Source organism: Rhinoraja longicauda, chromosome 7, assembly GCF_053455715.1.
Source record: "Rhinoraja longicauda isolate Sanriku21f chromosome 7, sRhiLon1.1, whole genome shotgun sequence".
Taxonomy (NCBI): domain Eukaryota; kingdom Metazoa; phylum Chordata; class Chondrichthyes; order Rajiformes; family Arhynchobatidae; genus Rhinoraja; species Rhinoraja longicauda.
The window spans coordinates 3819629-3847401 of record NC_135959.1 but is presented as its reverse complement, the minus strand read 5'-3'; the positions used below and the strand labels follow the sequence as shown (position 1 = coordinate 3847401).

At 48.2% G+C, this 27773-nt stretch overlaps 1 protein-coding gene and 2 non-coding genes across 3 annotated transcripts in view; 2 read left to right on the top strand and 1 right to left on the bottom strand.

Annotated features, from left to right (window-relative positions):
- wnt11 (wingless-type MMTV integration site family, member 11) overlaps nt 1-27773 on the top strand; it is a 50401-nt gene that overhangs the window by 19381 nt on the left and 3247 nt on the right. Inside the window, exons 2-5 of the mRNA XM_078402948.1 lie at nt 9594-9773; nt 11357-11592; nt 13904-14181; nt 19154-19446. Coding sequence (XP_078259074.1) covers nt 9691-9773; nt 11357-11592; nt 13904-14181; nt 19154-19446 — 890 coding nt within the window. The 5' untranslated portion in view covers nt 9594-9690. The remainder of the gene's footprint in view (nt 1-9593; nt 9774-11356; nt 11593-13903; nt 14182-19153; nt 19447-27773) is intronic.
- On the bottom strand, nt 2481-2552 carry trnap-agg (transfer RNA proline (anticodon AGG)). The gene has a single exon. It is a non-coding gene; the product is annotated as a tRNA-Pro (tRNA).
- trnap-agg (transfer RNA proline (anticodon AGG)) lies at nt 20262-20335 on the top strand. Its single transcript has one exon. It is a non-coding gene; the product is annotated as a tRNA-Pro (tRNA).

The following is a 27773-nucleotide window of genomic DNA, read 5'->3' as shown; positions in this document are numbered from 1 at the left end:
ACAGCGCCAGAGACCCGGGTTCGATCCTGACTACGGGCGCTGTCTGTACGGAGTTTGTACGTTCTCCCCATGACCTGCGTGGGTTTTCTCCGAGATCTTCAGTTTCCTCCCACACTCCAAAGACGTACAGGTTTGTAGGTTGATTGGCTTGGTAAATGTAAAAATTGTCCCTAGTGGGTGTAGGATAGTGTTAGTATGCGGGGATCGCTGGTCAGTGCCGGTGGGCCGAAGGGCCTGTTTCCGCGCTGTATCTCTAAACTAAACCAATCAGTGGGCACCAATCCATATTAATTCTATCTTCCACCAGTTGACCCATAGTTTGAGTTTGTGTTTAGTTTATTGTCACGTGTACCGAGGTACAATGAAAAGTTTTTGAAGCTTGCTAACCAGCCTGGGGAAAGACAACACATGACTACAGACGAGCCGTCCACAGTGAACAGATACGTGATAAAGGGAATAATGTGAATAGCATAGTTAAAGTTAGAAATGTTGCTGTTAGAGTAGAGATTTAAAAGAGTGGAGCGATTGTAATGCGTGATTGCAGATCCACTTCTGTGACCAGCACACAGAGAGTTGTCTGGCTTGGGCGACATCTTCTATGTCTCTGGAATTCAAGTGGGCGGCACGGTGGCGCAGCGGTAGAGTTGCTGCCTTACAGCGCCAGAGACCCGGGTAAGATCCTGATCACGGGCGCGGTCTGTACAGAGTTCGTACGTTCTCCCCGTGACCTCGTGGGTTTTCTCCGGGTGCTCCAGTTTCCTCCCACACTCCAAAGACGTACAGGTTTGTAGGTTAATTGCCTTGGTATTATTGTAAATTGTCCCTGGTGTGTGTAGGATAGAGTGCGGACTCGGTGGGCCGAAGAGCCTGTTTCGGCGCTGTATCTCTAAACTAAACTAAACAAAAAGTGTTTGTCTAGATGTTTCCTAACCTCTAGTGTATAAAATAAATTGGAAGGTAAATTGGCATCTTTTTCATTAGTTTAGTTTAGAGATACAGCATTTGAAACAGACACTTCGGCCCACTGAGTGAGTGACCCTGCTTCCACCACTTTCTCCGAGACTGTTCACCATATAAATATACGCCACAGATCCCTTCTTGATCTCTTTCATCCTCTGATGTGTACAGCGAACGCAGCGCCGGAGACTCAGGTTCGATCCTGACCACGGGCGCCGTCTGTACGGAGTTTGTACGTTCTCCCCGTGACCTGCGTGGGTTTTCTCCGAGATCTTTGGTTTCCTCCCACACTCCAAAGACGTGCAGGTTTGTAGGTTAATTGGCTGGGCAAATGTAAAAATTGTCCCTAGTAGGTGTAGGATAATGTTAGTGTGCGGGGATCGCTAGGCGGCGCGGACCCGGTGGGCCGAAGGGCCTGTTTCTGAGCTGTATCTCTAAATAGAGCTTCAGGGTCTAGTGGAATCAAGGGATATGGGGAGAAGGCAGGCACGGGTTATTGATTAGGAACGATCAGCCATGATCACAATGAATGGCGGTGCTGGCTCGAAGGGCCGAATGGCCTCCTCCTGCACCTGTTTTCTATGCTTTTATGTTTCCAATTAGTGCACTTTAGTTTAATTTAGAGATACAGCGCGGAAACTCTGCACAGACAGCATGCGTAGTGAGGATCGAACCCGGATCTCTGGCGCTGTGAGGCAGTGACTCTAGCAGTGTATCCCTCCGTATGTAATTGTGATTACAGGCTTGTAAACTGCAGCAAGTAACAATTATCACTGTTCCATTGTTTTTCACTCAAAGCTGTGTTGTGAAGCTGTGGCACTCTGCCTCAGAGGGCAGTGGAGGCCAATTCCCTGGATGTTTTCAAGAGAGAGTTAGAAAGAGCTCTTAATGATAGCGGAGTCAAGGGATATGGGAAGAAGGCTGATTGTGGATGATCAGCCATGATCACGGTGAATGGCGGTGCTGGCTCGAAGGGCCGAATGGCCTACTCCTGCACCTATTGTCTATTGGTACATAAGATAAGTAAACACACTGGAACACCTATTTCCAAGTGGCTTAATAACAGTCAATTGCAGTGCAAAGGTACATAAGATAAGTAAACACACTGGAACACCTATTTCCAAGTGGCTTAATAACAGTCAATTGCAGTGCAAAAAAAAATTAGAAAGTAGACCACTTTAGTTTTGTTAAATTTAGAGATACAGCATGGAGAACAGGCCCTTCAGCCCACCAAGTCCATGCCGACCAAGCATCACCCGTTCACACTAGTTCGATGCTATCCCACTTTCTCATCCACTACCTACGGACGAGGGGGGGGGGCAATTTACAGAAGCCAATTAACCTGGAAACCCGCACGTGTTTGGAATGTGTGAGCAAACCTGATCACCCGGAGAAAACCCACGCAGGTCACGGGGACAAGAATGTACAAACCCCGTATAGACAAGCACCCGTAGTCGGGATTGAACGCGGGTCTCTGGCGCAGTGAGGCAGAAACTCTACCGCTGCGCCAACCTGTAAAACGAGGGCTCGTCCGGGATTTGAACCCGGGACCTCTCGCACCCTAAGCGAGAATCATACCCCTAGACCAACGAGCCAATAGACAATAGATAATAGGTGCAGGAGGAGGCAATTCGGCCCTTTGAGCCAGCACCGCCATTCAATGTGATCATGGCTGATCATTCTCAATCAGTACCCCGTTCCTGCCTTCTCCCCATACCCCCTGACTCCGCTATCCTTAAGAGCTCTATCTAGCTCTCTCTTGAATGCATTCAGAGAATTGGCCTCCACTGCCTTCTGAGGCAGAGAATTCCACAGATTCACAACTCTCTGACTGAAAAAGATTTTCCTCATCTCAGTTCTAAATGGCCTACCCCTTATTCTTAAACTGTGGCCCCTTGTTCTGGACTCCCCCAACATTGGGAACATGTTTCCTGCCTCTAACGTGTCCAACCGCTTAATAATCTTATACGTTTCGATAAGATCTCCTCTCGTCCTTCTAAATTCCAGTGTATACAAGCCTAGTCGCTCCAGTCTTTCAACATATGATAGTCCCGCCATTCCAGAAATTAACCTAGTAAACCTACACTGCACGCCCTCAATAGCAAGAATATCCTTCCTCAAATTTTCAGACCAAAACTGCACACAGTACTCCAGGTGCGGTCTCACTAGGGCCCTGTACAACTGTAGAAGGACCTCTTTGCTCCTATACTCAACTCCTCTTGTTATGAAGGCCAACATTCCATTGGCTTTCTTCACTGCCAGCTCATATTAATTCCATCTTCCAGCGATTGATGCATAGACCTCTTTGTCTATGGGATTCAAGCGCCTGCCTCGTTGTTTCCTCGCTGCGGTCATTGACCCGGCTTCCAACACTCTCTCTGGCCGTGCTCACCAAACTCTGGGTGAAAAGGTTGCCCACAGATCCCTTTTAAATCTCTTCCACCTTCTGATTGTCTGCAGATCTGGTTCCCCTGTTACAGGATGTGGAGGCTTTGGAGAGAGGGCAAGAAGAGGTTTGCTAGGGTGCTGCCAGGATTAGAGGGCATTAGCTGTAAAGGTCGGTCATTAGAGGTTAGACATTACTTTCTCTGAAGCATCTTAGAGCAAAATGTTTCATTTAGTTTAGTTTAGTTTAGAGATACAGCACGGAAACAGGCCCTTTCGGCCCACCGGGTCCGCGCCGACCAGCGATCCCCGCACACTAACCCCGTCCTACACCCACGAGTGACAATTTTTACATTTACCAAGACAATTAACCTACAAACCTGCACGTCTTTGGAGTGTGGGAGGAAACCGAAGATCTCGGAGGAAACCCACGCAGGTCACGGGGAGAACGTACAAACTCCATACAGACAGCGCCCGTAGTCAGGATGAAGTCCGGGTCTCTGGCGCTGTGAGGCAGTAACTCTACCGCTGTGCCACCGTGTTACACATCCTTACGCAACATTTAGACAGGTATATGGATGGGACAGGTTTAGAGGGATATGGGCCAAACTCAGACAGACGGGACTAGTGTAGATGGGACATGTTCGTTGGTGTAGGCTAAGTTGGGCCGAAGGGCCTGTTTCCATGCTTTGTATACATCCTCTATGAATGGAGACAAAACATTATTCCTTTATCCTGTATCTATACACGGTTTGATTGTAATCACGAAAAAGGTCATAAGTGATAGGAGTAGAAGTAGGCCATTCGGCCCATCAAGTCTTCTCCGCCATTCAATCATGGCTGATCTATCTCTCCCTCCTAACCCCATTCTCCTGCCTTCTCCCCATAACCTCTGACACCCGGTCTAATCAAGAATCCACCCATCTCTGCCTTAAAAATGTCCACTGTCTTGGCCTCCACAGCCTTCTGTGGCAAAGAATTCCACAGATTCACCACCCTCTGACTAAAGAAATTTCTCCTCGTCTCCTTCCTAAAAGAACGTCCTTTAATTCTGAGGCTGTGACCTCTAGTCCGAGACTCTCCCACCAGTGGCAACATCCTCTCCCCATCCACTCTATCCAAGCCGTTCTCTATTCTGTATGCTTCCATGAGGTATGGGCTTTCCGCCGACTGGATAGCACTGAACGTACACGTGACAATAAACTGAACTACACTGATCTGAAGTGTGCCCTTCCCCTCATGTCTATGAGGTGACAGTCTATTGAACTGTACTTGTGATAACATTAAAGAGAGACACAAAATGCCAGAGTGTCTCAGCAGGACAGGTAGCATCTCTGGAGAGAAGGAATGGAGTGATGTTTCGGGTCAAGACCGTTCTTCACCCGACATCACCCATTCCTTTTACATGGAAACATAGAAAATAGGTGCAGGAAGAGGCCATTTTGCCCTTCGAGCCAGCACAGCCATTCATTGCCTGCCTTCTCCCCATATCCCTTGATTCCGCTGGCCCCTAGAGCTCTATCTAACTCTCTTTTAAATTCATCCAGTGAATTGGCCTCCGCTGCCCTCTGTGCCAGAGAATTCCACAAATTCACAACTCTCTGGGTGAAAAAGTTTCTTCTCACCTCAGTTTTAAATGGCCTCCCCTTTATTCTCAGACTGTGTGGTCCCTGGTTCTGGACTCCCCCAACATTGGGAACATTTTCCCTGCATCGAGCTTGTCCAGTCCTTTTATAGTTTTATACATCTCTGTAAGATCCCCTATCGTCCTTTTCTCCAGGGATTCTGCCCTCCCTGCTGAGTTACTCCAGCATTTTGTGTCTATCTTCGGTGCAAACCAGCATCTGCAGTTCCTTCCTACACGTGATAATATTCGTGGTTTTCAAACGTCTCTGTTGCTATCTTTAGCACAGAACGTGAGGAGTACAAGTTCATTCATGCTTATGTTAATATAACAGACCATTATCTCATATTACGTTAATGATTATGTTCACAACAGCGTGAAAAACCTGTAAACAGTAGCTCCTAACAGAGTGTGAATTGGTTATGGTTATAAATAGCACAGGGCAAAATAAATCTGTTGTTCTGTGTAAGTGGGGGGAGTAGTTGGGGTGAATGTACCACTCAGAAGATATATAATATAAGGAAATAACTGCAGATGCTGGTACAAGTCGAAGGTATTTATTCACAAAATGCTAGAGTAACTCAGCAGGTCAGGTAGCATCTCAGGAAAGAAGGAATGGGTGACGTTTCGGGTCAAGACCCTTCTTCAGACTCAGAAGATATTCATACACAATATGCTGGAGTAACTCAACGGGTCAGACAGCATCACTTTAGAGAAAGAATGGGTGACGTTTCAGGTCATGGCCCTTCTTCAGACTGAGAGGCAGGGGAGAAGGGTAAGGTGCTGGGGAATGAAGAACCAGAGGTCAGACGGGTGCTGTCTGTGCGGAGTTTGTACGTTCTCCCCTGGAACGGGGTACTGATTGAGAATGAGTTGGATGATCAGCCATGATCACATTGAATGGCGGTGCTGGCTCGAAGGGCCTAATGGCCTACTCCTGCACCTATTGTCTATTGTCTATTGTCTATTTTAATCAGCCAACAGGTTGATAAACAAAGATATGAAATTAAGACTTTGGTTCGAGCACATTTGGAGTATTGCGTGCAGGTCAGGTCACCCCATGATACCTTCTGCCACAGAAGGTAGTTGAGGCCAGTTCATTGGCTATATTTAAGAGGGAGTTAGATGTGGCCCTCGTGGCTAAAGGGATCAGGGGGTATGGAGAGAAGGCAGGTACGGGATACTGAGTTGGATGATCAGCCATGATCATATTAAATGGCGGTGCAGGCTCGAAGGGCCTACTCCTGCACCTATTTTCTATGTTTCTATGTTTCTAAAATATATGGCTTCCGAGAGGGTGCAGAGGAGGTTTACCAGAATTCTGCCTAGATTAGAGGGTATTAGCTACAAGGAGAAGTATAATTTGGTTTGGTTTAGAGATACAGCGTAGAAACAGGCCCTTCGGCCCTCCGTGCCCGCGCCAACCGGCGATCCCCACATATTAACACCATCCTATACCCACTAGGGACAATTTTTACATTTACCAAGCCAATTAACCTACAACCCTGCACGTCTTTGGAGTGTGGGAGGAAACCGAAGATCTCGGAGAAAACCCACGCGGGTTACGGGGAGGACGTACAAACTCCGTACAGACAGCGCCCGTAGTCAGGATCAACTTGGTCGGCATGGACAAAGTGGGCCAGAGGGCCTTCTTCTGTACTCTATGGCTCAATGACTCAATGACTCAATGACTATGACTCTATGACTCTAGTCTCTATGACTATGACTCTAGTCTCTATGGCTATGACTCTATGACTCTGTGACTCTATGACTCTGTGACTCTATGACTCTATGTCTCTATGACTATGACTCTAGTCTCTATGACTATGACTCTATGTCTCTATGACTCTATGTCTCTGTGACTCTATGACTCTGTGATTATGTCTCAAAGTCTCTGTGACTCTATGACTATGTCTCTATGTCTCGATCACTCAATGACTCTATGTCTCTGTGGCCCTGTGGCTCAATTACTCTTTGACTTAGAAAATTGGTTGACAGACAGAAAGCAAAGAGTGGGGATAAATGGGTCCCTTTCGGAATGGCAGGCAGTGACCAGTGGGGTACCGCAAGGTTCGGTGCTGGGACCCCAGCTATTTACGATATACATTAATGACTTAGACGAAGGGATTAAAAGTACCATTAGCAAATTTGCAGATGATACTAAGTTGGGGGGTAGTGTGAATTGTGAGGAAGATGCAATAAGGCTGCAGGGTGACTTGGACAGGTTGTGTGAGTGGGCGGATACATGGCAGATGCAGTTTAATGTAGATAAGTGTGAGGTTATTCACTTTGGAAGTAAGAATAGAAAGGCAGATTATTCTGAATGGTGTCAAGTTAGGAGGAGGGGGAGTTCAACGAGATCTGGGTGTCCTAGTGCATCAGTCAATGAAAGGAAGCATGCAGGTACAGCAGGCAGTGAAGAAAGCCAATGGAATGTTGGCCTTCGTAATAAGAGGAGTTGAGTATAGGAGTAAAGAGGTCCTTCTACAGTGGTACCGGGCCCTGGTGAGACCGCACCTGGAGTACTGTGTGCAGTTTTGGTCTCCAAATTTGAGGAAGGATATTCTTGCTATGGAGGGCGTGCAGCGTAGGTTCACTAGGTTAATTCCCGGAATGGCGGGACTGTCGTATGTTGAAAGGCTGGAGCGATTGGGCTTGTATACACTGGAATTTAGAAGGATGAGGGGGGATCTTATTGAAACATATAAGATAATTAGGGGATTGGACACATTAGAGGCAGGAAACATGTTCCCAATGTTGGGGGAGTCCAGAACAAGGGGCCACAGTTTAAGAATAAGGGGTAGGCCATTTAGAACGGAGATGAGGAAGAACTTTTTCAGTCAGAGAGTGGTGAAGGTGTGGAATTCTCTGCCTCAGAAGGCAGTGGAGGCCAGTTCGTTGGATGCTTTCAAGAGAGAGCTGGATAGAGCTCTTAAGGATAGCGGAGTTAGGGGGTATGGGGAGAAGGCAGGAACGGGGTACTGATTGAGAGTGATCAGCCATGATCGCATTGAATGGCGGTGCTGGCTCGAAGGGCTGAATGGCCTACTCCTGCACCTATTGTCTATTGTTTATTGTCTATTGACTCCATGATTCTATCCTGGCCTGAATGTTGGAACAGCTATCAGACCATTCAGAAACCGTGAGAAGCTGTTTCCATGCAGTCTAGCTTTTTCATTCTCATAGAATCATGGAGTTACGCAATATGGAAACAGGCCCTTCGGCCCAACGCGTCCATCCTGACCAAGGTGTCTAGCTGAGCTGGTCCCACCTGCCCACGTTCGGCCCATCTCCCTCCAACCCTTTCCTATCCTTACACCCGGTCCAAGCATCTTTTAAACATTGTAATTGTATCTTTATGCGTAAAAAAGCAAGTGTATCGTTGGTTCAAAGATCTCAGATGACAAGTGACATCTCCAACAACATAGCATTTTCTCCAAACCATCCTTTGACCTGTGACTTAGAAGGAATTGGTTGCAAGCCGGAGATACCTACACGTAACTCACGGATGTGACCAGTGCAACAGTGATCAATAGTGCTGTGGGAGGAGTAGGAAATAAACAGCATGTGATTACTTTCCTGCAATGAGGGCATCTGGTAAAGCCGCCGCCTCACAGCGCCAGAGGCCCAGCGTCGATCCTGATAGGGTTGCCAACTGTCCTGTATTAGCTGGGACATCCCGTATAACTAAATTGGTTTGTCCCATACTGGACCGCCCTTGTCCCGTATTAGGCCCGGATGGGGGGGGGGGGGCGCTGTAGGTCCAGAGACCCGGACGCCACCTAACGGAGGTTGCATAGCAACCCACCTTCCGGCCCAGCGGAGTCAAGGGGTATGGGGAGAAGGCAGGAACGGGGTACTGATTGAGAATGATCAGCCATGATAACATTGAATGACGGTGCTGGCTCGAAGGGCCGAATGGCCTCCTCCTGCACCTATTGTCTATTGTCTATTGTAAGGAGTGGATGAGAAAGTGGGATATGGGTGATCGATGGTCGGCATGGACTTGGTGGGCCGAAGGGCCTGTTTCCATGCTGTGTCTTTCTTTCCTCCATTCAGTCCGTCAGTCAATTAATCAATCAATCAATCAATCAATCAATCAATCAATCAATCAATCAATCAATCAATCAATCAATCAATCAATCAATCAATCAATCAATCAATCAATCGAACGATTGATCTGTCTATCAATCGATAAGCCAATCAGTCAGTTCATTAATCAATCAATGATCAATAATTTAATTATTCAAACAGTAAATTAAGCAAACGGTTAATTGATCAGCAATCAGTCAATTAATCAAGATTTCAAGATTTCAAGATCAATTTGTTGTTACATGTAGCAATTCAGGTACAGTGAAATTTGAGTTACCAATCAAATAATCAATCAAATAATAAACTAAACAATCTTTTTAAGGCAGAGATAGATAGATTCTTGATTAGTACGGGTGTCAGGGGTTACGGGGAGAAGGCAGGAGAATGGGGTTAGGAGGGAGAGATAGATCAGCCATGATTGAATGGCGGAGTAACTTGATGGGCCGAACGGCCTAATTCCGCTCCTATTCCTGATGGCATTATGACAATCACCAAGTCAGTGTGTGTGTGCTAATGGTCTGCCCTTATGTTCCAGGTACGTCGTGACGGTTCGGGACCGGCGCTGAGGGAACGCGGGTTTGGTGTTGGTGGCGACTTGTCTCCTGTTGGTTGGTCCGGACGCCGTGAGAGGAATGAGACTGGCGGCGGGTTGGCTGCTTGCTTCCATCTGCGCGCTGCTGCTCGACACCCACCTCTGCCATGCCATCCGCTGGCTGTGAGTATTCCTGCCCTGCACACTAACGCCACGCGTGATCACGTGTGGACATACACGCTCATTATACATACATACACAGGACAGGGGATGCAAGGAACTGCACAACGGTGGCGCAGCGGTAGAGTTGCTGCCTCAAAGCGCCAGGGACCCGGGATCGATCCTGACTACGGGTGCTGTCAGTACGGAGTTTGTACGTTCTCCCCGTGACCTGCGTGGGTTTCCTCCGGGTGCTCCGGTTTCCTCCCACACTCCAAAGACGTACAGATTTAGGTTTGTGGGTTATTTGGTTTTGGTAAAATTATAAATTGTCCCTAGTGTGTGTAGGATAGTGAGAGTGTGCGGGGATCGCCGGTCAGCGCGGACTAGGTGGGCCGAAGGGCCTGTTTGCATGCCGTATCTCTAAAAGTAAACTAAACTAGATCACACAAAGGGCACTGGGTGTATGGAACGAGCTGCTAGAGGAGGTGTAAGAAAATAACTGCAGATGCTGGTATTTATTCACAAAATGCTGGAGTAACTCAGCAGGTCAGGCAGCATCTCAGGAGAGAAGGAAATGGGTGGCATTTCGGGTCGAGACCCTTCTTCAGACTGAGCTAGAGGAGGTAGTTGAGGCAGGGACTCTTGCAACGTTTAAGAAACATTTATAGAGACTATAATGACTATACGTCTTATATAGACGTATAAAATTCTAAAAGGAGTGGACAAGCTAGATGCAGGCAAAATGTTCCCAATGTTGAGGGAGTCCAGAACCAGGGCCCACACAGTCTAAGAATAAAGGGGAGGCCGTTCAAAACTGAGGTGAGAAGAAACTTTTTCACCCAGAGAGTTGTGAATTTGTGGAATTCTCTGCCACAGAGGGCAGTGGAGGCCAATTCACTGGATGAATTTAAAAGAGAGTTCGATAGAGCTCTAGGGGCTAGCGGAATCAAGGGATATGGGGAGAAGGCAGGCACGGGTTACTGATTGTGAATGATCAGCCATGATCACAATGAATGGTGGTGCAGGCTCGAAGGGCCAAATGGCCTCCTCCTGCACCTATTTTCTATACTTCTAGGAGGTAGTTGAGGCAGGGACTATCGGGACCTTTAAGAAACAATTAGACAGGTACATGGGTAGGACGGGTTTAGAGGAATATGGGCCAAATGCAGGCAGGTGGCACTAGTGTAGATGGGGCATGTTGGTCAGTGTGGGCAAGTAGTCGCCGAAGGGCCTGTTTCCCCGCTGTATCACTCTATGACGAGGGTTGCCAACTGTCCCGTATTAGCTGGGACATCCCATATATTGGGCTAAATTGTTTTTTCCAGGACGGGACCACCCTTGTCCCGTATTAGGCCCGGGGGGGCGCTGTAGACCTGGACAGTGCAGGCCCAGAGGCCTAGGCGCCACCTAACGGAGGTTGCGTAGCAACCCGCCTCCTGGCCTGGGTGGCCACCATTGGTGGAGTGGGAGCATGTGGCCGCTGGCTGGGTGAGGTCACCTGGGGGCGTGGGGTGGTGAGGTCACCTTTTGTCCCTTATTTGGGAGTGAGGGAGTTGGCAACCCTGTCTATGACTGACCCTTGTGCATTTTGGATTTCCGTACAGGGCTTTGTCGAGGACTGGATCTTCCCTCCCCTTCAACCAGACCCAGAACTGCAAGCACTTGGAGGGCCTGGTTTCTGCACAGCAGCAACTTTGCCGTAGCAACCTGGACCTCATGAAGAGCATCGTGCGGGCGGCACGGGAGGTCCAGAAGACTTGCCGCAAAACCTTCACCGACATGAGGTGGAACTGCTCCTCCATCGAACTGGCCCCTTTCTTCCCGCCAGACCTGGAGAGGGGTAGGCATCATCTGTAGTTGCGCCCAGGTCACGTGATAGGAGCAGAATTAGGCCATTCGGCCCATCAAGTCTACTCCGCCATTCAATCACGGCTGATCGATCTCTCCCTCCTAACCCCATTCTCCTGCCTTCTCACCACAACCCCTGACACCCCGTACTAATCAATAATCTATCTTTGACAATAGACAATATGTGCAGGTGTAGGCCATTCGGCCCTTTGAGCCAGCACTGCCATTCAATGTGATCATGGCTGCTCATTCTCAATCAGTACCCCGTTCCTGCCATCTCCCCATATCCCCTGACTCCGCTATCCTTAAGAGCTCTATCTAGCTCTCTCTTGAATGCATTCAGAGGATTGGCCTCCACTGCCTTCTGAGGCAGAGAATTCCACAGATTTACAACTCTTCTGACTGAAAAAGTTTTTCCTCATCTCCGTTCTAAATGGCCTACCCCTTATTCTTAAACTGTGGCCCCTGGTTCTGGACTCCCCCAACATTGGGAACATGTTTCCTGCCTCTAACGTGTCCAACCCCTTAATAATCCTATATGTTTCGATAAGATCCCCTCTCAACCTTCTAAATTCCAGTGTATAGAAGCCTTAAAATTTCATTTGACTTGGCCTCCACAGCCTTCTGTGGCAATGAATTCCGCAGATTTACCACCCTGTGACTAAATAAATTCCTCCTTATCTCCTTTCTAAAGGAACATCCTTTAATTCTGAGGCTATGACCTCTAGCCATAGACTCTCCCACTAGTGGAAACATCCTCTCCACATCCACTCTCTCCAGGCCGCTCACTCTTCGGTAAGTTTCAATGAGGTCCCCCTCATCTTTTTAAACTCCAGCGAGTTCAGGTCCAGTACCGTCAAATGCTTATCATATGGTAACCCAATCATCCCCGGGGATCATTGTCGTAACCTTTCCCCCTTGACCCTCTCCAGAGCCAGCACATCCTTCCTCGGATGTTGTGGTCCGGGATTGCTCTCAATACTGAGCAATAGACAATAGACAATAGGTGCAGGAGGAGGCCATTTGGCCCTTCGAGCCAGCACCGCCATTCAATGTGATCATGGCTGATCATTCTCAATCAGTACCCCGTTCCTGCCTTCTCCCCGTACCCCCTGACTCCGCTATCCTTAAGAGCTCTATCTAGCTCTCTCTTGAATGCATTCAGAGAATTGGCCTCCACTGCCTTCTGAGGCAGAGACTCGGTCAGTTGAAGGGCCTGTTTCTATGCTGTTTATCTTTTAAAAAAAAGCAAAACTAAGCTAAACACTCTACCTTTAGACCCCTGTCTGAAGAAGGGTCATGACCCCAAAACGTCGCCAATTCCTTTTCTCCAGAGATGCTGCCTGACCCGCTGAGTTACTCCAGCACTTTGTGTGTCCGCCTGTGCCTGAGATCTGTAGGCTAAAGGGCATCAAAGTGAGTTTGAAAATTGGAAGGGAAATACAGGTGCTTTTTTAGTTTAGAATAATACAGCGGTGCCCCATGTACACCTCACGCTGCCTCGGCAAGGCCAGCAGCATAATCAAGGACCAATCACACCCTGGCCACTCCATCTTCGCCCCTCTCCCATCAGGGCAAGAGGTACAGAAGTGTGAAAACGCACACCTCCAGATTCAGGGACAGTTTCTTCCCAGCTGTTATCAGGCAACTGAACCATCCTACCACAACCAGAGAGCAGTGCTGAACTACTATCCACCTCTGTGGTGACCATCGGACTATCCTTGATATGGACTTTGCTGGCTTTACCTTGCACTAAACGTTTTTCCCTTATCATGTATCTGTGCACTGCGAACGGCTCGATTGTAATCGTGTCTTGTCCTTCGGCTGACTGGTTAGCACGCAACAAAAGCTTTTCACTGTACATGTGACAATAAACCAAACTCACTTAACTAACTAATGGCGGTACAGTGGCGCAGCGGTAGAGTTGCTGCCTTACAGCGAATGCAGCGCCGGAGACCCGGGTTCGATCCCGACCGCGGGTACTGTCTGTACGGAGTTTGTACGTTCTCCCCGTGACCTGCGTGGGTTTTCTCCGAGATCTTCGGTTTCCTCCCACACTCCAAAGACGTACAGGCTTGTAGGTAAATTGGCTTGGCAAAATGTAAAAATTGGCCCTAGGAGTGGGTAGGATAGTGTTAGTGTGTGGGGATCGCTGGTCGGTGCGGACCTGGTGGGCCGAAGGGCCTGTTTCTGCGCTGTATCTCCAGACTAAACTAAACTAAACTTAACTAACCTGCCTGTGTTTTGGCCCATGTCCATAAAGAACCTTTCCTATCAAGGCTCTGCCCTTTTTTGCTTTGCAGGTACCAGGGAGTCTGCCTTCGTCCACGCTCTCTCAGCCGCTGCCATCAGCCACACGATAGCCAGGGCCTGTACCTCAGGGGACCTGCCGGGCTGCTCCTGTGGCACCGTGGGCCCCGAGGCGGCGGGGCCCGGCTTCCGGTGGGGCGGGTGCAACGACAACCTCAACTACGGAATTCTGCTGGGATCCAAGTTCTCCGACTCCCCGATGAAGATGAAAAAATCCCGCTCGCAGGCAAACAAACTGATGAACCTGCACAACAGCGAGGTCGGGCGACAGGTAATTCACCATGGTTTGGCTCAGTTCTTTTTTTTTTACAATAGGTGCAGGAGGAGGCCATTCAGCCCTTCGAGCCAGCAACACCATTCAATGTGATCATGGCTGATCATACTCAATCAGTACCCCGTTCCTGCCTTCTCCCCATAACCCCAGACTCCGCTATCCTTAAGAGCTCTATCTAGCTCTCTCTTGAATGCATTCAGAGAATTGGCCTCCACTGCCTTCTGAGGCAGAGAATTCCACAGATTCACAACTCTCTGACTGAAAAAGTTTTTCCTCATCTCCGTTCTAAATGGCCTACCCCTTATTCTTAAACTGTGCCCCCTGGTTCTTGACTCCCCCAACATTGGGAACATGTTTCCTGCCTCTAACGTGTCCAACCCCTTAATAATCTTATATGTTTCGGTAAGATCCCCTCTCATCCTTCTAAATTCCAGTGTATACAAGCCTAGTCACTCCTGTCTTTCAACATATGACAGTCCCGCCATTCCGGGAATTAACCTAGTAAACCTACGCTGCACGCCCCCAATAGCAAGAATGTTCTTCCTCAAATTTGGAGACCAAAACTGCACACAGTTTTCCAGGTGCGGTCTCACTAGGGCCCTGTACAACTGCAGAAGGACCTCTTTGCTCCTATACTCAACTCCTCTTGTTATGAAGGCCAACATTCCATTGGCTTTCTTCATTGCATGTACCTGCATGATTCCTTTCAGTGACTGATGCACTAGGACACCCAGATCTCGTTGTACGTCCCCTTTTCCTAACTTGACACTATTCAGATAATAATTTGCCTTCCTATTCTTACCACCAAAGTGGAAACCTCACACTTATCCACATTAAACTGCATCTGCCATGCATCCGCCCACTCACACAATCTGTCCAAGTCACCCTGCAACCTCATAGCATCTTCCTCACAATTCACACTACCACCCAGCTTTGTATCATCTGCAAATTTGCTAATGGTACTTTTAATCCCTTCATCCAAGTCATTAATGTATATTGTAAATAGCTGCGGTCCCAGCATCGAGCCTTGCGGTACCCCACTAGTCACTGCCTGCCATTCTGAAAGGGACCCATTTATCCCCAATCTTTGCTTTCTGTCTGCCAACCAATTTTCTATCCATGTCAGTACCCTACCTCCAATACCATGTGCCCACTAATCTATGTGGGACCTTGTCGAAGGCTTTCTGAAAGTCGAGGTACACCACATCCATCGGCTCTCCCCTGTCAATTTTCCTAGTTACATCCTCAAAAAATTCCAGAAGATTAGTCAAGCATGATTTCCCCTTCGTAAATCCATGCTGACTCGGAACGATCCTGTTACTGCTATCCAAATGCTCCGCAATTTCGTCTTTTATAATTGACTCCAGCATCTTCCCCACCATTGATGTCAGACTAACTGGTCTATAATTTCCCGTTTTCTCTCTCCCTCCTAAAAAGTGGGACAACATTAGCTACCCTCCAATCCACAGGAACTGATCCGGAATCTATAGAACATTGGAAAATGATTACCAATGCGTCCACAATTTCTAGAGCCACCTCCTTAAGTACCCTGGGATGCAGACCATCAGACCCTGGGGATTTATCAGCCTTCAGTCCCATCAGTCTACCCAACACCATTTCCTGCCTAATGTGGATTTCCTTCAGTTCCTCCGTCACCCTAGGATCTCTGGCCACTAGAACATCTGGGAGATTGTTTGTATCTTCCTTAGTGAAGACAGATCCAAAGTACCGGTTCAACTCGTCTGCCATTTCCTTGTTCCCCATAATAAATTCCCTCGCTTCTGTCTTCAAGGGACCCACATTTGCCGTGACTATTTTTTTCCTCTTCACATACCTAAAAAAGCTTTTACTATCCTCCTTTATATTATTGGCTAGCTTACCCTCGTACCTCATCTTTTCTCCCCGTATTGCCTTTTTAGTTATCTTCTGCTGCTCTTTAAAAGAGTCCCAATCCTCTGGCTTCCCACTCATCTTTGCTATGTTATACTTCATCTCTTTTATTTTTATGCTGTCCTTGACTTCCCTTGTCAGCCACGGGTGCCTCTTACTCCCCTTAGAATCTTTCCTCCTCTTTGGGATAAATTAATCCTGCAACTTCTGCATTATTCCCAGGAATACCTGCCATTGCTGTTCCACCGTCTTCCCTGCGAGGGCCTCCTTCCAGTCAAATCTGGCCATCTCCTGCCTCATGCCTCTGTAATCCCCTTTGCTATACTGTAATACGGACACATGCAATTTTCCCTTCTCCCTCTCAATTTGTGGAGTAAAACTTATCATATTGTGATCACTGCCTCCTAATGGCTCTTTCGGAGAAACACCGTGGAAACAGGCCCTTATACTGTACCTCAAGTGAGCCTTAGACCTCAGAGATACCAGCGAGCAAACAGGCCCATCGGCCCACCGAGTCAGCACCCACCAGCGATCCCCGCACACTTACTATCCTACACACACTCGGGACAATTTTTACACTTACACCAAGCCAATTCACCTCCAACCTGCACGTCTTTGGTGTGTCGGAGGAAACTGAAGATCTCAGAGAAAACCCACGCAGGTCACGGGCAGAACGTACAAACTCCTGCACAGACAAGCACCCGTAGTTGGGATCGAACCCGGGTCTCTTTGTCACGGTAAGGCAGTAGCTCTACCGCTGCACCACCAACATGGAAACAGGCCTTTCAATGTAGCTCAGTAAACTTTCAACTTTAGAGATACAGAGACACAGGTCCTTCAGCCCAACGAGTCCACGCCAACCAGTGATCACCGTACACTAGTCCCACCCTGCACACTGGGAGCAATTTACACAGGGCCATTTGACCTACAGACCCGCTCGTCTTTAGGATGTGGGAGGAAACCGGAGCGCCCGGTGAAAACTCACGCGGCCACGGGGAGGATGTTTACGAGCTTTGTACAGACAGCAGCCGTGGTCAGGATCGAAACCGGGTCTCTGGCGCTGTCAGGCAGCAACTCTACCGCCGCACCACTGCGTTTTTACGCTGACTGGTTAACACGCAACAAAAGCTTGTAACTGTACCTCGGTACACGTGACAATAAACTAAACTGAACTAATGCGTACCACCATACGGTGGAAAGCTTAGTTTTGCATGGTATCCAAACTGGATCAGGTCAACGGTGGCAGATGTTCATAAATTCATGTGTGACAGGAGCAGAATTAGGCCATTCGGCCCATCAAGTCTACTCCGCCATTTCAGAAAGCCTTCGACAAGGTCCCACATAGGAGATTAGTGGGCAAAATTAGGGCACATGGTATTGGGGGTAGGGTACTGACATGGATAGAAAATTGGTTAACAGACAGAAAGCAAAGAGTGGGGATAAATGGGTCCCTTTCGGAATGGCAGGCAGTGACCAGTGGGGTACCGCAAGGTTCGGTGCTGGGACCCCAGCTATTTACGATATACATTAATGACTTAGACGAAGGGATTAAAAGTACCATTAGCAAATTTGCAGATGATACTAAGTTGGGGGGTAGTGTGAATTGTGAGGAAGATGCAATAAGGCTGCAGGGTGACCTGGACAGGTTGTGTGAGTGGGCGGATACATGGCAGATGCAGTTTAATGTAGATAAGTGTGAGGTTATTCACTTTGGAAGTAAGAATAGAAAGGCAGATTATTATCTGAATGGTGTCAAGTTAGGAGGAGGGGGAGTTCAACGAGATCTGGGTGTCCTAGTGCATCAGTCAATGAAAGGAAGCATGCAGGTTCAGCAGGCAGTGAAGAAAGCCAATGGAATGTTGGCCTTCGTAACAAGAGGAGTTGAGTATAGGAGCAAAGAGGTCCTTCTACAGTTGTACCGGGCCCTGGTGAGACCGCACCTGGAGTACTGTGTGCAGTTTTGGTCTCCAAATTTGAGGAAGGATATTCTTGCTATGGAGGGCGTGCAGCGTAGGTTCACTAGATTAATTCCCGGAATGGCGGGACTGTCGTATGTTGAAAGGCTGGAGCGATTGGGCTTGTATACACTGGAATTTAGAAGGATGAGGGGGGATCTTATTGAAACATATAAGATAATTAGGGGATTGGACACATTAGAGGCAGATAACATGTTCCCAATGTTGGGGGAGTCCAGAACAAGGGGCCACAGTTTGAGAATAAGGGGTAGGCCATTTAGAACGGAGATGAGGAAGAACTTTTTCAGTCAGAGGGTGGTGAAGGTGTGGAATTCTCTGCCTCAGAAGGCAGTGGAGGCCAGTTCGTTGGATGCTTTCAAGAGAGAGCTGGATAGAGCTCTTAAGGATAGTGGAGTGAGGGGGTATGGGGAGAAGGCAGGAACGGGGTACTGATTGAGAGTGATCAGCCATGATCGCATTGAATGGCGGTGCTGGCTCGAAGGGCTGAATGGCCTACTCCTGCACCTATTGTCTATTGTCTATTGTCTATTGTCTATTCATGGCTGATCTATCTTTCCCTCCTAACCCCGTTCTCCTGCCTTCTCCCCATAACCCCTGACACGCATCATACTAGAATTCATCATTTACTGGGATTTAGAAGGATGAGAGACGATCTTGTAGAGACGTATAAAATTATAAATTATTAGAGACGTATATAAATTATAAATTATTATAAGCTAGATGCAGGAAATTTTTTCCCAATGTTGGGGGAGTCCAGAACCAGGGGCCACACAGTCTAAGAATAAAGGGGAGGCCATTTTAAAACTGAGATGAGAAAAAAACTTTTTCACCCAGAGAGTTGTGAATTTGTGGAATTCTCTGCCACAGAGGGCAGTGGAGGCCAATTCACTGGATGAATTTAAAAGAGAGTTAGATAGAGCTCTAGGGGCTAGCGGAATCAAGGGATATGGGGAGAAGGCAGGCACGGGTTACTGATTGTGGACGATCAGCCGTGATCACAAAGAATGGCGGTGCTGGCTCGAAGGGCCGAATGGCCTCCTCCTGCACCTATTTTCTATGTTTCTGTGTGCTAATCGGTGATGTTTTGATGCTACTCTGTGCAGGCCCTGAAGGCGTCTCTGGAGATCAAGTGTAAATGTCACGGGGTCTCGGGCTCGTGTTCGGTGAAGACCTGCTGGAAGGGCTTGCAGGAGCTCGGCTCCATCGCCCAGGACCTGAAGCAGAAGTACCTGTCCGCCACCAGGGTGGTGCATCGGCCCGTGGGGACGCGGAAGCAACTGGTGCCCAAGGACATCGACATCAGACCCATCCGCGAGACAGAGCTGGTGTATCTGCAGAGCTCCCCCGACTTCTGCGCCAAGAACGTGAAGCTGGGCTCCAACGGAACCCAGGAGAGGTGAGAAACTGATTATATATCGACACACGAAAAAATGCCGGAGTTACTCAGCGGGTTGGGCAGCCTCTCGGGAGAGAAGGAATGGGTTCCCACCCCCCTCCCCTGACATATCAGCCCAAAGAAGGGTCTCGACCCGAAACGTCACCCATTCCTTCTCTCCCGAGATGCTGCCTGACCCGCTGAGTTACTCCAGCATTTTGTGTCCACCTTCGATTTAAACCAGCATCTGCAGTTCTTTCCTATACATAATAAATTGATTAGTACAGGGAACCAACCACACAGTATGTAATGCTGAGGCTCTACAAGGTGCTGGTCAGGTCGCAGTTGGTCATATTGTGAGCAGTTTTGGGCCCCATTTCTGAGGAAGGATGTGCTGGCTCTGGAGAGGGTCTACACTGTCCAGACCTACAGTACCGGGCCTACAGTGTCCGGGCCTACAGCATCCGGGCCTACCGTGCCCCCCCGGCCCTAATATGGGACAAGGCGGTCCCGTACGGGACAAACCAATTTAGCCCAAAATACGGGATCTCCCGGCTAATTCGGGACAGTTAGCAACCCTAGCCATGATTGAAAGGCGGAGTAGACTTGATGGGCCGAATGGCCTGATTCTACTCCCATTTCTTATGTGCTGATGAAATGATTTTCCTCCCTCCTTTTCCTACTTCCAGTTTCCCTCTTCAACTCTCATTTGGAGTTCAGTTCAGTTCATAGACACAAAATCCTTTATCATTGTTCCTTTTTTTGCCTATCTTTAATTTACTTGTTCTAGGGGTGCTGTCTGTGCGGAGTTTGTACGTTCTCCCTATGACCGCGTGGGTTTTTGTTGGTCTAGGGGTATGATTCTCGCTTAGGGTGCGAGAGGTCCCGGGTTCAAATCCCGGACGAGCCCTTACTTTGGGGCGGCACGGTGGCGCAGCGGTAGAATTGCTGCCTTGCAGCGAATGCAACGCCGGAGGCCCGGGTTCGATCCCGACTACGGGCGCTGTCTGTACGGAGTTTGTACGTTCTCCCCGTGACCTGCGTGGGTTTTCTCCGAGATCTTCGGTTTCCTCCCACACTCCAAAGACGTGGAGGTATGTAGATTAATTGGCTTGGTAAATGTAAAAATTGTCCCTAGTGGGTGTGGGATAGTGGTAATGTGTGGTGTTCGCTGGTCGGCGCGGACTCTGTGGGCCGAAAGGGACTGTTCCATACTGTATCTCTAAACTAAAATATCTCTCTACATCAACGTCTATATCTCTCATTTCCTTTTCCCTTGACCCTCAGTCTGAAGAAGGGTCTCGACCCGAAACGTCGCCCATTTCTTCTCTCCAGAGATGCTGCCTGACCCACTGTTTTACTCCAGCATTTTTGTGTCTATCTTGCGTTTAAACCAGCATCTGCAGTTCATTTCCTACTCACTTCTCTTGGTCAGTTCAGTTTCAGTTTAGTTTATTGTCACGTGTACCGAGGTACAGTGAAAGGCTTTCGAAGAAGGGTTCTGACCCGAAATGACACCCAACCTTTTTCTCCAGAGATGCTGCATTACTGAGTGCTGAGTTACTCCAGCATTTGTGTCTATCTAAGATCAGGCAGCATCTCAGGAGAGAAGGAATGGGCGACGTTTCGGGTCGAGACCCTTCTTCAGTCTAGAAAAACTATTAGTGGGAACAGGAAGAACTAGTTTGTGAGCGGGGAATTTCGCAACAGGGCAATTAACATCTCTTTGTCGTCTCTAGTAATATAACAATGACACCTAATCACTGGAAGTGGTGTATTAATTAGAGCTTTTCACGTGTGAGAAAATGGTGATTAGCAAGAGACTTCACCTGGTGTTAATAGATATCCTGTTCTGTACAAATGATGGTGTTGCCAGGACTCGAGGGCCTGAGCTACAGGGAGAGGTTGGGCAGGCTGGGACTCTATTCCTTGGAGAGCAGGAGGATGAGGGGTGATGTTTATTGTTTAGAGATACAGCATGGAAACAGTCACTTCGGCCCACCGGGTCCGCGCCGACCAGTGATCCCCGCACATTAACACTATCCTACACACACACACACACACACACACTAGGGACAATTTTTACATTTACCAAGCCAATTAACCTACAAACCTGTATGTCTTTGGAATGTGGGAGGAAACCAAAGATCTCGTAGATTTTTCGTAAGATCTTTGTAAATTTCCCCGGTGTGGGACGTATAAAGGAACATATTACCTCGGAGAAAACCCACGCAGGTCACAGGGAGAACGTACAAACTCCATACAGACAGCACCCGTAGTCGGGATCGAACACGGGTCTCCGGCGCTGCATTCGCTGTAAGGCAGCAACTCTACCGCTTCGCCACCGTGACCGCCCCAGAGGCGGCATTTTTAATGGAGGTGGAGATCTTATAGAGGTGTACAACATCACGAGTGGTATGGGGGAGTCCAGAACAAGGGGCCACAGTTTAAGAATAAGGGGTAGGCCATTTAGAACTGAGATGAGGAAAAACTTTTTCAGTCAGAGAGTTGTGAATCTGTGGAATTCTCTGCCTCAGAAGGCAGTGGAGGCCAAGTCTCTGAATGCATTCAAGAGAGAGCTAGATAGAGCTCTTAAGGATAGCGGAGTCAGGGGATATGGGGAGAAAGCAGGAACGGGGTACTGATTGAGAATGATCAGCAATGATCACATTGAATGGCGGGGCTGGCTCGAAGGGCCAAATGGCCTCCTCCTGCACCTATTGTCTATTGACCCTATGACTAGCTACGACCATGACTTGTTTTCTGAGGGAAAACGTTTTCACCCAGAGAGTTGTGAATCTGTGGAATTCTCTGCCGCAGAAGGCAATGGATGTATTCAAGAGATAGTTAGATGTAGCTCTTCGGGCTAAAGGAATCAAGGGATATGGTGTAAAAGCAAGGATAGGGTACTGATTTTGGATGATCAGCCATGATCATATTGAATGGCGGTGCTGGCTCGAAGGGCCGAATGGCCTACTCCTGCACCTATTTTCTATGTTACTACAGGGATAGGTTTGGCAGGCTAGGACTTTATTCCTTTGAGTGCAGGAGACTGAGGGTATAGAAACATAGAAAATAGGTGCAGGAGGAGGCCATTCAGCCCTTCGAGCCATCACCGCCATTCATTGTGATCATGGCTGATCATAGTCCAGCCCAACTCATCCATGCTGACCCAGATGCCCCATCTAAGCTTGTCCCATCTGCCTGTTAGGCCTATATATCACCAAACCTTTCCAATCCGTGTACCTGTCCCAATGTCCAAAAAACCTTGTTTCCCTTATCCTTAACCAGTCTGAAGAAGGGTCTCGACCCGAAACGTCACCCATTCCTTCTCTCCAGAGATGCTGCCTGTCTCACATCACCGGTACGTGAGCACAATCTCACAATGCCTCCCAGCACCTTGGCCCCACAAGATGGCTTCCTTGGGAAGCCAGAGGATTGGGACACTTAAAGAGCAACAGAAGATAACTAAAAAAGGCAATACGGGGAGAAAAGATGAGGTACGAGGGTAAGCTAGCCAAGAATATAAAGGAGGATAGTAAAAGCTTTTTTAGGTATGTGAAGAGGAAAAAAATAGTCGAGGCAAATGTGGGTGCCTTGAAGACAGAAGCAGGGGAATTTATTATGGGGACAAGGAAATGGCAGACGAAATGAACCGGTACTTTGGATCTGTCTTCACTAAGGAGGATACAAACAATCTCCCAGATGTTCTAGTGGCCAGAGATCCTAGGGTGACTGAGGAACTGGAGGAAATCCACATTAGGTAGGAAAAAGTTTTGGGTAGACTGATGGGACTGAAGGCTGATAAATCCTCAGGGCATGATGGTCTGCATCCCAGGGTACTTAAAGAGGTGGCTCTAAAAATTGTGAACGCATTGGTGATCACTTTCCAATATTCTATAGATTCAGGGTCAGTTCCTGTGGATTGGAGGGTAGCTAATGTTATCCCACTTTTTAAGAAAGGAGGGAGGGAGAGAGAAAGGGGAATTTATAGACCAGTTAGTCTGACATCAATGGTGGGGAAGATGCTGGAGTCAATTATAAAAGACAAAATTGCGGAGCATTTGGATAGCAGTAACAGGATCGTTCCGAGTCAGCATGGATTTACGAAGGGGAAATCATGCTTGACTAATCTACTGGAATTTTTTGAGGAGCTAGAGAGAGGGGCTAGAGAGAGCTGGATAGAGCTCTTAAGGGTAGCGGAGTAAGGGGGTATGAGGAGAAGGCAGGAACGGGATACTGATTGAGAATGATCAGCCATGATCACATTGAATGGCGGTGCTGGCTCGAAGGGCCGAATGGCCTACTCCTGCACCTATTGTCTATTTGTCCACCAAGCTCATACTTCTAAATTCCAGACAGGTGCGGGGGGGGAAGGGCTGCAGGAAGGACTGATTAACATTCTAGGTGCTATGTTAATGTGTGTCGTTGTTACACTCATTACATCTCTGTAGAACGCTCAAAATGGGTGATAATTGATTCTGGGGTACAGGTGCTGACCTGTTATAATGGGAGGCTCTCTAGTTAATTAACAATCGTAGCAGAGACGCACAAAAAATGATTCAGTCTGCCTCTGCATATTAGAGATAGGCGACTAATATCGAAAGCAGATATGTTAGGAAGGAACTGCAGATGCTGGTTTAAACCGAAGGTGGACACAAAATGCCTGGGTAACTCAGCGAGGCAGGCAGCGTCTCCGGAGAGAAGGAATGGGTGACGTTTCTGGTTGAGACCCTTCCTCAGACTTGAAACGTCACCCATTCCTTCTCTCTAGAGATGCTGCCTGTCCCGCTGCGTTACTCCAGCATTTTGTGTCTATCTTATGTTAGGTGGTTAATTACCACTATGAGTTTCGTTTATCATTGTCACATGAAGGAGCGGCACGGTGGCGCAGCGGCAGAGTTCCTGCCTTACAGCGCCAGAGGCCCAGGTTCGATCCTGACTTTGGGTGCTGTCTGTACGTTCTCCCTGTGACTGCATGGGTTTTCTCTGGATGCTCCATTTTGCTCCCACACTCCAAAAACATATAGGTTTGTAGGTTAAGAAAATAACTGCAGATGCTGGTACAAATCGATTTATTCACAAAATGCTGGAGTAACTCAGCAGGTCAGGCAGCATCTCGGGAGAGAAGGAAAGGGTGACGTTTCGGGTCGAGACCCTTAAGAAGGGTCTCGACCCGAAACGTCACCCATTCCTTCTCTCCCGAGATGCTGCCTGACCTGCTGAGTTACTCCAGCATTTTGTGAATAAATAGGTTTGTAGGTTAATTGGTTTGGTGTAAAGATATTTATAGACAATAGACAATAGACAATAGGTGCAGGAGTAGGCCATTCAGCCCTTCGAGCCAGCACCGCCATTCAATGCGATCATGGCTGATCACTCTCAATCAGTACCCCGTTCCTGCCTTCTCCCCATACCCCCTCACTCCGCTATCCTTAAGAGCTCTATCCAGCTCTCTCTTGAAAGCATCCAATGAACTGGCCTCCACTGCCTTCTGAGGCAGAGAATTCCACACCTTCACCACTCTCTGACTGAAAAAGTTCTTCCTCATCTCCGTTCTAAATGGCCTACCCCTTATTCTTAAACTGTGGCCCCTGGTTCTGGACTCTCCCAACATTGGGAACATGTTTCCTGCCTCTAATGTGTCCAATCCCCTAATTATCTTATATGTTTCAATAAGATCCCCCCTCATCCTTCTAAATGCCAGTGTATACAAGCCTAATTGCTCCAGCCTTTCAACAAACGACAGTCCCGCCATTCCGGGAATTAACCTAGTGAACCTACGCTGCACGCCCTCAATAGCAAGAATATCCTTCCTCAAATTTGGAGACCAAAACTGCACACAGTACTCCAGGTGCGGTCTCACCAGGGCCCGGTACAACTGCAGAAGGACCTCTTTGCTCCTATACTCAAGTCCTCTTGTTATGAAGGCCAACATTCCATTGGCTTTCTTCACTGCCTGCTGTACCTGCATGCTTCCTTTCAGTGACTGATGCACTAGGACACCCAGATCTCGTTGAACATTCCCTTTTCCTAACTTGACACCATTCAGATAATAATCTGCCTTTCTATTCTTACTTCCAAAGTGAATAACCTCACACTTATCTACATTAAACTGCATCTGCCATCTATCCGCCCACTCGCACAACCTGTCCAAGTCACCCTGCAGCCTTATTGCATCTTCCTCACAATTCACACTACCCCCCAGCTTAGTATCATCTGCAAATTTGCTAATGGTACTTTTAATCCCTTCATCTAAGTCATTAATGTATATCGTAAATAGCTGGGGTCCCAGCACCGAACCTTGCGGTACCCCACTGGTCACTGCCTGCCATTCCGAAAGGGACCCATTTATCCCCACTCTTTGCTTTCTGTCTGTCAACCAATTTTCTATCCATGTCAGTACCCTACCCCCAATACCATGTGCTCTAATTTTGCCCACTAATCTCCTATGTGGGACCTTGTCGAAGGCTTTCTGAAAGTCGAGGTACACCACATCCACCGACTCTCCCCTGTCAATTTTCCTAGTTACATCCTCAAAAAATTCCAATAGATTTGTCAAGCATGATTTCCCCTTCGTAAATCCATGCTGACTCGGAATGATCCTGTTACTGCTATCCAAATGCTCAGCAATTTCGTCTTTTATAATTGACTCCAGCATCTTCCCCACCACCAATTTAAATTGTCCCTCATGTGTGTAGGATAGTGTTGGTGTGTGGGGATTGCTGGTCGGTGCGGACTCGATGGGCCGAAGGGCCTGCTTCCACCCAAAATGGCTAAAATAATGTCTACTGAGGTCAAGTGAAAAGCTTTTTGTTGCATGCTATCCAGTCAACACAAAGACTGTAGATGATTACAATCTAGCCGTCAACAGTGTACACATACAAGATAAAGGGAATAATATTTAGTGCCAGATAAAGTCCAGTAAGGTCCGATAAAAGATAATCCAGGGTCCCCAATGAAGTAGATGGTAGCTCAGGACCACTCAAGTGGTGATCGGATGGTTCAGTTGCCTGATAACAGCTGGGAAGAAACTGTCCCTGAATCTGGAGGTGTGCGTTTTCACACTTCTGTACCTATTGCCCGATGGGAGAGGGGAGAAGAGGGAGTGACCGGGGGTGAGACTGGTCCTCGATTATGCTGGTGGCCTTGCCGAGGCAGCGTGAGGTAGGGTTGCCAACTGTCCTGTATTAGCCGGGACATCCCTTATTTTGGGCTAAATTGGTTTGCCCCGTAAGGGACCGCCCTTGTCCCATATTAGGCCCAGGGGTCACTGTAGGCCCGGATGCTGTAGGCCCGGACAGTGTAGGTCCAGAGGCCTGAGCGTTGCCTAACGGAGGTTGCATAGCAACCCGCCTCCCGGCCCGGGCAGCCCCCATTGGTGGAGAGGGAGCACGTGGCCGCTGGCTGGGTGAGGTCACGTGGGGCACTAACCAGTCAGCGGAAAGACCATACGCGATTACAATCGAGCCTTCCACAGTGTATAGATACATGATAAGGGAATAATGTTTAGTGCAGGATAAAGCCAGTCAAGTCCGATCAAAGATATTCCGAGGGTCACCAATGAGGTTGATGGGAGTACAGCACTGGTCTCTGGTTGCGGTAGGATGGTTAGATTGCCTGATAACGGCTGGGAAGAAAGTGGTCCTGAATCTGGAGGTGTGCGTTTTCACACTTCTGTACGTCTTACATAGTAGGGGAGTTCTTCAGATCCTTCTAGGATCGGTCTGAAGAAGGGTCTCGACCCGAAACGTCACCTATCCCGTATTAGCCGGGACATCCCGTATTTTGGGCTAATTTGGTTTGTCCTGTACGGGATCGACCTTGTCCCGTATTAGGCCCGGGGGGACGTTGTAGGCCCGCGGGGCGCTGTAGGCCGGGACAGTGTAGGCTAACGGAGTGTGTTCGTGGAGCGGGGCCGAGTGTGTTCGCTCAGAGTGGATGTGGAGAGGATGTTTCCACTAGTGGGAGAGTCTAGGACCAGAGGTCACAGCCTCGGAATAAAAGGACGTTTCTTTAGGAAGGAGATGAGGTGGAATTTCTTTAGTCAGGGGGTGGTGAATCTGTGGAAGGCTGTGGAGGCCAAATCAATGGATATTTTTAAGGTGGAGATTGATAGATTCTTAATTAGTACGGGTGTCAGGGGTTATGGGGAGAAGGTAGGAGAATGGGATTAGGGGGGGGGAGAGATAGATCGGCCATGATTGAATGGTGCAGTAGAATTGATGGGCCGAATAGCTTAATTCTGCTCCTATTACCTATGAAATTATGAATGAGAAAGATTGGAAAATGGAAGGACAGTTCAGAAGTCTGATAACAGAGCTGTTCTTGAGTCTGGTGGTGCGTGC